This window comes from Myotis lucifugus, unplaced genomic scaffold (genome assembly GCF_000147115.1).
Source record: "Myotis lucifugus unplaced genomic scaffold, Myoluc2.0 scaffold_915, whole genome shotgun sequence".
Lineage (NCBI taxonomy): Eukaryota > Metazoa > Chordata > Mammalia > Chiroptera > Vespertilionidae > Myotis > Myotis lucifugus.
Window position 1 is genome coordinate 112,954 of NW_005871963.1, and position 8,817 is coordinate 121,770.

At 48.9% G+C, this 8,817-nt stretch overlaps 1 protein-coding gene across 3 annotated transcripts in view; it reads left to right on the top strand.

The window, feature by feature from the left end:
* Positions 1–8,817, top strand: part of LOC102439396 (apolipoprotein L2-like) — a 43,404-nt gene that overhangs the window by 7,738 nt on the left and 26,849 nt on the right. The window contains exons 1-4 of one of the 3 annotated variants that reach the window (XM_023747578.1): positions 2,173–2,425; positions 2,611–2,719; positions 4,936–5,056; positions 6,309–7,510. In XM_023747578.1, the coding sequence (XP_023603346.1) occupies positions 2,689–2,719; positions 4,936–5,056; positions 6,309–7,176 (1,020 nt within the window). In that variant the 5' untranslated portion in view covers positions 2,173–2,425; positions 2,611–2,688 and the 3' untranslated portion in view covers positions 7,177–7,510. Of the gene's footprint in view, positions 1–2,170; positions 2,426–2,610; positions 2,720–4,935; positions 5,057–6,308; positions 7,511–8,817 lie in introns of those variants that run through there. The other 2 variants (XM_023747579.1, XM_023747580.1) reach the window with 2 other exon arrangements.

Genomic DNA, 8,817 nt, shown 5'->3' on the forward strand with positions numbered 1-8,817 from the left:
GATCAATGCTTTAACCAACTGAGCTACCCAGCCACGGCCAGAGCTCAGGATTACAGTATTGCCCCATCCCAATGGTCACCAAGACAAGGTGGACACTGACACTTCCTAAGAAAGAGCCCTCCTAGCGCTGTGAGACCACACTACCCAAACAAAAGGTTGATCATCCGTGCATCCTTCAACTTGAGTTGGCATCAAAAGGGGGACCGTGGATGAAAAATGGGTTCTATGCCAACTAACCTCACAGGGTGATGTGATCATAAATTTCTAGCTGGGCAGGTCATGGCGGGGGTCACATCCCAGGCATATACTTTTTAGTAAAAGGTTTGTTTTCCTTAAGCAAGCCCTGTCCATTGTTTCTGTGCATCTAGGTGAACACACCTTTGAAATAACCACTCTCAAGAGCACAATCTGGCCTGGCCGGTGTGGCTCAGTGGTTGAGTGTTGGCCCATGAATGAAAAGGTCACCAGTTTGATTCCTAGGCAGGGCACATGCTCGGGCTGTGGGCTTGAAACCCAGCAGAGGGCATGTAGGGGGCAGCCACTGGATGCTTCTTTCTCATCAATGTTTCTATCTCTCTTCCATTCCCTTCCTCTCTGTAAAGTCAATAAAAACATTTCTGGTTGTTGTTTTTTAAAAAAGAGACCACACTCTTGTTGACTGTCCTTTAATCCAATCCCCAGCTGCTTTCTCCCAACTTCATGTAACCTTCCTTACATCCCCTCCTTCATTTCAGATGCAGAGAAGAAGCTGAGTGACTGTTATTCTCCAGAGCATTTTAGATCTTGTGCAGTTTGGCTCAAATAAACTTTCCCAAAAACCCTTTAAGAAAAATTACAGCCTTAAAAAGGAAGGGCATTCTGGCCCATGTTCCAACAGGCATGACCCTTGAGGATACTATGCTAAGTGAAATAAAGCCGTCTCAGGACGATAAACATTGTGTGATTCCACGTATATGAAGCACTCAAATCCGTGGAGATGGGAAGTAGAATGGCAGTTTGCAGGGGCTGGGAGGTGCGGGAATGGGGAGTTATTGTTTAGTGGGTATTGAGTTTCTGTTTTATAAGATGAAGAGAGTTCTGGAGACTGGTTGCACAACAGGGTAAATATAATTTAACACTATTGAACTGTACCCTTTAATATGGTTAAGGTAACCCTAACTGGTTTGGCTCAGTGGATAGAATGTCAGCCTGCAGACTGAAAGGTCCCAGGTTCGATTCCGGTCAAGGGCATGTACCTTGGTTGCAGGCACATCCCCAGTAGGAGGTGTGTAGGAGGCAGCTGATCAATGTTTCTCTCTCATCGATGTTTCTAATTCTCTATCCCTCTCCCTTCCTCTCTGTAGAAAATGAATAAAATATATATTTTTTAAAAAGACAAGAAATAAAAAATGTTAAAAAATAATGGTTAAGGTGGTAAATGTTATGATTTTTAAGATGTGTGTATGTGTGTGTTTGAAAAGTACTATGAACTGGGAGATGGAAAAGATGGACACCTCATATCCTGTGAGCATGAATGTAAATTGGTGCAATTTGTTTGCATTAGAGTGTGGCTCTAGGCATAAAGGAATTTTTATATGGCGATACCCTCTGTCCCAGTCGTTCTATTTATTAAATATCTTAAGGGAAGCAATCTCAAATGCAGACCAACTTTTATGCCTAAAGGATGTTTCTGCACTATTTTCACAAAGAACTGAAAACAAGCTAACATCTACCAGTGGGCATGGGAAGCAGAGAGGACCAGGAAGTGTCAGGAGGGCTGGGCAGCCCACAGCAGGGCTGCAGGGCTGGGGCCAGGGCCGCAGGACCCCAGGGCCTTAGGGCATGAGGGTCTTGCAGGAGCAAGAGAGGTGCAGGCTTGGGAAGCTACAGCCCCAGAAATTGATCAACACAGAGACTTGGCATATTTTGCAAGACATCGTTTGAGAATGAGAAGAGTCATTTGCAAGTAACACAGACGCATTAATAAATGTTTTTGTGTATAAAAGAGAGTCAAGCGTAGTCCTCACAAACACGGGATTGGGATCAGAAAGACTTGGGCTGGAGTCCTAGCTCTAGCACTACTGTGAGACTTGGGATAACCCGAGTTCAGGTGAAAACCTAGACTTTGTGATGGTTTCCCCCACGTTCCAATGGGAGCCACCATGGCGCCCACCATGTGGAATGTGTGAGAGTATTTGATGAGGGAACTCGTAAGGAGCCTGTGGTAGACACACCATCAATATTAGCTGAGTGATTAGTCAACACAAATGTCCCCAACCTCAAGTCATTTCCAAAACATTCCTTCCATCTTTTCTTCTGTGTCTGGTGTTGCTGCTTCTTTGGTTTTATGACTCCTCAGCTGTGTGTTTCCTTGTCTGAGGATCTTCTCCTTCTGCCCCCACAGGACAAGGGGACTGTCACTTGGCTTGGAGTGGGCTGGAGTGAGGTGAGTACCTTCTCTTCACTGGCAGCTGGCAGAGCCCAGCAGACAGGGAAACACAGTGCATTGAGTCCATTTGGCACTTGTGGCCTTTCTTCCCTGAAAGAAACACCAGAGACAGAGCCCCTCGCTGCTCCCTGTTGCTCAGCTGGCTCACCTTCGACCCCACTATTTGTTTTCTCTTCCCCAAGGGTGAAGCAACACCTCCTTCCAGCTGGACACAGACTGGTGAGCTGAAGGGGAAACTCTGAGATCCCACTGCTGACACCATGACCTCAGAAGCTGACGGGATCTGCCCAGGTAGTCAGCTTCCTCCTCCCTAGCTGGTTCCTGCTCATGATCTAGAATTGAGGGAGGTACCTCCAAACTGGGTTAAGCTCCACAAGAATCAAGAACCTCCAAGGGCATTGATGAGTGTCTCTGAGCCCCCAAGAGGGTCAAGGGAAGTCCCCTCAACCAGAAGTCTATGTGGGGACCTCCTTCCTGGCTCTCTCCTCAGGCTGCTCACTGCCTCCCATCTTCAGCAACTCATGCAATGTCTCCAGTGAGGCCAGGACAGCCCATGGGTGGTGGGAATTTCTTGTTCACTGTAACTGGAACCTGCTAGTTCCTGGTGGAAACCTTCCCCTCCAAAGAACTGCCACCTCCCACAGCTGTGCGGGGTCCCTGACCTGTGCTCCCAATTATAAACACCTGCGTACCAGGTGTGACTGTCAGGCAGGAACTTCTTCTGTTGATCTCAGATACCCCTGCAGAGGCCCGCTTTGTTATTGCCCACTCCCACCCACAGCCTGGCCCACAAATACACAGATGCAGTGCTCTGGGTTCCCTCCATCTCAACCCAGGTTTACTTTCTCCCTCAGTGGGTGAAGCAAGAAAAGGAAAAAACACCCCTCCACCCACCCACATCAACACTGCATTGCCTAGGCAACCAAATCAACCCCCCCCCCCCCAGGAGAGGATAAAACTTGTTCCTGTTGCAGCATAAGGGAGGAGAGGACAGATCAGAAGCCTGCAGCTCCTGAGCAGACTCTCAGATCCATTCATTCCTAAGGACAAACAAGATGACCTCTTGTTTAAGGAGTGGGCAAGGGTGGGGTCAGAGGTGCCCAGGGGAGCTGTGGCCCCTGAGACCAGCCTGGAGGAGGGAGAGCTGATACTGATTGATCACAGGGTTAGAGCTGAGGTTCCAACCCCCACCCACCTGAAGACACCCCTCCACTGCCCACCTTGGAGCACCTGTGAGAAGCAGGAGGAATCCTATTTGCCTGGTAGTTTTACTCCATCAGTGGTGTGTGGTCTGAAACATTATTTTCAAATTTATAAAAAATCCTATAGATGAACTCTAGGGTAGAACGCAGCAATCACATGAATTTTTGAAACATAAGGATGCTTCGACCTAATGTAAGGAAATATATGACCAGTGACCTTTGATTGCACCTTTGAGCTTTCTGCTTCTTGGCTTGGGCCTTCTTTTCCTGTCTGAGTTTCACTTTCTTTGTTTGTGAAATAAGAATAATGTCCCTTGTGTGTATATGGCAGGAAACACATTTAGAGCATGTCTCTGTACACACAAAATATACACCAGTCCCCAGTTCCTTATCTGCATTTCCAGAGTCTCCAAATCCCTGAAAGTCACACATTTTTTAAAAGATTTATAAAAGTTATTGAGAGAGAGAGAGAGAGAGAGAGAGAGAGAGAGAGAGAGAGAGAGAAACAAGTGGGGGAGGGAAAGTATTGGTGCCTCTCCCCCTTTTCATAAGGACACCATTCATGTTGGATTAGTCCCACACTTATGATCTTATTCAACCCTAATTATAAAATACAGTCACATGGGGCCTGGCCATTGTGGCTCAGTGGTTGAGTGTTGACCCATGAACCAAGAGGTCACTGGTTCGATTCCCAGGCAGGGCACATGCCTGGGTTGCTAGCTCGACCTCCAGTAGTGGGCATGCAGGAGGCAACTGATTGATGCTTCTTTCATATCGATGTTCCATCTCTATACTTCTCCCTTCTTCTCTCTCTAAAAAGCAATAGAAACATATTAAAAAATAAATGAATAAGTACAGTCACATAGGTGTCAGGCCTGCAGTATATAAATTTGGGGGCACAGTTCTGTCCATAACACCAGGTGACTCACCAAAAGTTCCCCAGAGATAAAAAATAAGTCCCCCATGCCCTGACTGGTTTGACTCAGTGGATAGAGCATCAGCCTGCGGACTGAAGGGTCCCGGGTTCGATTCCAGTCAAGGGCATGTACCTTGGTTGCAGGCACATCCCCAGTAGGGAGTGTGCAGGAGGCAGCTGATTGATGCTTCTCTCTCATCGATGTTTCTAACTCTCTTTCCCTCTCCCTTCCTCTCTGTAAAAAATCAATAAAATATATTAAAAAAAAATAAGTCCCCCAGGTGACAGCTGCTCAGGAAGATGAACATTTAACCACTTTGTTTATACTCAATTCAATTTCCGTTCTACCATGATTTCTTCTAACCTTATTCTTTTTTCTTTCCATCTAGAGGACGAAGACTTTGTTGATGCGGTTGAGTATTTAATGGACCCAAGGGACAAAGAGAAACTGCAGCGCCTGCTGAGTGATGAATCCTGGAAGAGATTTGTGGCTTCAGCCGAGCTGTCCTGGTAACCTCCAGGGGATGCCTGTGTTGTCACGCCATCTCCCCTGCATCTAGATTCCTCTGGCAGGCACACTCCTCCAGCAGGGTCCTGAGTTTGGGGTTGAAGAAGTGTCTTTTCAACAGTCCATGAGGAACATTTCCTTCATATCATTCATTGGCAGAGAAGGGCCTTAGGATGAGAAGAGATGAGGCCTGCAGGGGGAGGGTTACATGACCTTGGGCCTGTTACTTAACCACTCTCTGTCTTACTTATCTGTTCTATTTCATAGTGAGGAAAATAAGATAATGCGTGTAAACTGTTTAGCCTAATGACTGACACATAGTAGGTGGACACTTGACATGAACTTTTAAAAAGATGCTGGGAATAGACAGGGCCCAAGGGTCTTCCTGTTGGATGTGCGAGCCACACAGGACGTCCTTTGGGACAAGCCAGGAAAATCCTGGCACAGTGTGTGTCCCTGGGGATTGTGGCTAGAGAGCCTGCTCTCCCTAAGAAAGGGATTGTACAGACTCTGCAGGGTCCTGCTGGCCTGGAAGGCGGAGAGCTGGAGTGAAGCTGCACCGTGTTGGGTTGACTCCTGACCGTATCTCTGCCCAGCTCTGGGCTTATGTCATCTCCCTCTTCAATGGAATAGCAAGTCCATCTGATAGGCCTATGGTGAAGGCCTTGGGGTGAACTGCAGGGTCCAGGGCGAGGAAGTAAGTGCAGTCATCCTGTCTGGAGGCCCAGAGAGGCCTGGAGCAGGGGCAGAGCCCGGCATCTGGATGGAGCAAGGGTGGTCCAGGTGGGAGGATGGTAGGAAGGCTTGGCAGTGGGGCTGGGACTACAGTGAGGCAGCTGAGGCACCTGGCACAGGACTGAGGAGGCCAGGGGCCTAGTGAAGGGCTGTGCAGGGGGTCAGGGGGCACATTTCTTCCTTCCCTGATTTGATCCCCTCTCTGCTGGGGGTAGAGGGCTCTAGGTAATTATGTCCTCTAACCCTGTCTGTGAGCTGGAGGGCTCCTGACCTCCCTGTGGGATCCTCTTCTCTTTTCCATGGGGTAACCCAGACCAGAGGGAAGGCAGTGAGGCTTAGTGACCGCTTCCAGTCAGAACGGGGGCTGCCAATGTGGTGTCATCTGAGGGATTCTGGGTAGACCCACACGTTCCCACCATAGAGGACAGGGCTTCCTGCATGAGCTCATCCAATTAGTGGTCTCAGCTCTAGCGATTCATACACCTGCCTTCGTTAATCGCCTGTCCTTCATGATTGCAGGGGTGAGGCAGATGCACTCTATGCAGACTTGCGCCAGCTGGAAGCACTCATGGCCGAGGAGGACAAAGACATGCCCTCAGCAGACCAGCTGCATCGGGAGAGCTTTATGAAGGAGTTTCCTCAGGTGAAACAGGACCTTGAGGAACGCATACGAAAGCTCTACGCACTTGCGGATGAGGTGGACAAGGTGCACAGGGACTGCACCATCTCCAAAGTGGCGGCCTCTTCCACCGGTGTTGTGTCTGGCATCCTGACCATCGTTGGCCTGTCTCTGGCACCTGTGACAGCAGGGGCTAGTCTGGTGCTTGCGGCAACTGGGGCGGGACTGGGGACAGCAGCTGCTGTGACCGGTGTGACCACTGGCATCGTGGAGTATTCAAAGAACAAGTCAGCAAAAGCCGAAGCCAGGCGCCTAGTGCCAACTGGCAGTGACACAGAGAAGGTGGTCGAGAAGGTTGTAAGTCGCAGCACACCCAAAATTGCTTCCTTTGCAGTGAATTGCTACCAATCCGTGAAAAATATTGTGAAGAATGCCCGTGCCTTCAATCTGGCCAAATCCAATCCTCTCTTAGCAGCTGAGGCCAGGAGCTTCATGAGCACGGGGGCAATGTCAGCCCAAGGTGGCAATCAGCTGCAGAAAGCTTTTGAGGGCACTGTTCTGGCCATGAGCAAAGGAGCCAGGGTCTTTGGTTTTGCCGCTGCAGGTTTTTTCCTTCTCATGGATGTAGTGAACATAGTGCGAGAGTCAGTGCACTTACATAAGGGCGCAAAGGGTCACTCAGCTGAAGAGTTGAGGCAGCAGGCCCAGGAGCTGGAGTGGAGGTTGGAAGAACTCACCCGCATTCACGAAAGACTACAGAATCCCTGACTTCATGTTCCCCAGACAGAGCAGGGAGCAGGGAGCAGGGGTGTGTGGGAGACAAAGGCATGGACTTACCTTGTTAGGAAGCATAGTAACCTCCCTCTTGGGTAAAAACTGCCCTTTAAAATTTTAACCCTGCTATTCTGGCTTCTGTAAACGTTTGCGTGCTTAAATAACAGGGAAAAATAAGACTACTCCCATTCCAGAGAGGCCATAAGCTATGCCCCAGACAGAGTTGTCAGTGCTGGCGCCAGGCCAGGCCTTGAGGTCTGGTCTCACGGCCCTGGCCCAGCACACAGGACTTTTTCTCAGAAGGTCCGGAAGTCTTGTTCCAAATTCGGAAGACAAAAGCTGAAAAACATATAAATAGAAAGGACTCCACCATATTGGGCCCCAGAATTTGAGAAGCAATATTTCCTGTGGGCCTGCTAGTGTTAGCGAAATGAAAAAGACTCCAAATAAATTTGGCTTATTGAGTAAGGCAGTGGTTCTCAATCTTGGCTGCACATTTGAATCACCTGGGAATCTTTTTAAAATCCTGATTTCTGGGCCTCATCTTCCAGAAATTCTGTTTCTTTGTTACTAATGTTTTGGCCCCACCCCATAACAAAGAAACAGAATTTCTGGAGGATGAGGCCCAGAAATCAGGATTTTAAAAAGATTCCCAAGAAGAAACCAAGATGGCGGCATAGGTAAACACCGGAGATTGCTGCCTCGCACAACCACTTCAAAAAGACAACTAAAAGACGGAACGGACATCACCCAGTACCACAGGAAGGCTGGCTGAGGGGAAATTCTACAACTAGAAGGAAAGAGAAAAGCATACCGAGACTCGGAGGAGGTGCGGTGCGGAAGTAAAATACAAAGGTGCGGAGGTGCGTGTGGAGCGGGCTGGTGGCTGAGGGTGCGGTTGTCTGTTTCAATCAGGAGGGAGTCTCAGGCTCTGAACTCCAGTTCTGGGCCAGTCTCTGGGGACCCAGACTCAAACGGGAGAAGCGGGACTGTCTGGCATAGGTCGGAACTCGAGGGCAGCTTTCTCTCTGAGGTTTGCAGCGGTTGCTGGGACTCTGAGAGGCAGAGCCTCTGGGGACGAGACTGAGAGCAGCCATAACTGCTCGCTCGGCCCGCCCTGTTGATCCCCTGGGACCTGCCCTGCCCAAGCCCTGCACAGAGGCATTTGCTGGTTAGCCTCAGGCAGAGGCTAGATTAGCGCTGCCCTAGAGATCCAGGACAGAAGTTCTCCCAATGCAGACACAGCTGATTCTCACAGCCAATTGGCCTGGAGGTCAAATCCCTCCCAGTGTTACCTACAACAATCAAGGCTTAGCTACAACGAGACTGTGCACAAAGACCACAAGGGGGTGCACCAAGAGTGTCTACCTCAGGTAATTGGGACACTTAGCACAGAAAGCCACTCTATCGACACAGCGAAGCATAAAAAATGCCGAGACAAAGAAACAGGACACAAATGACAGAAATGGAGGAAAGCAGGCTGCTGGATATAGAATTCAAAACCACACTTTTGAGGTCTTTCAAGAGTCTTCTAGAGACTGCCGATAAACTTAATGAGATGTACAAGAAATCTAATGAGACCCTCGATGTTGTGATAAAGAACCAACTAGAAATTAAGCATACACTGACTGAAAT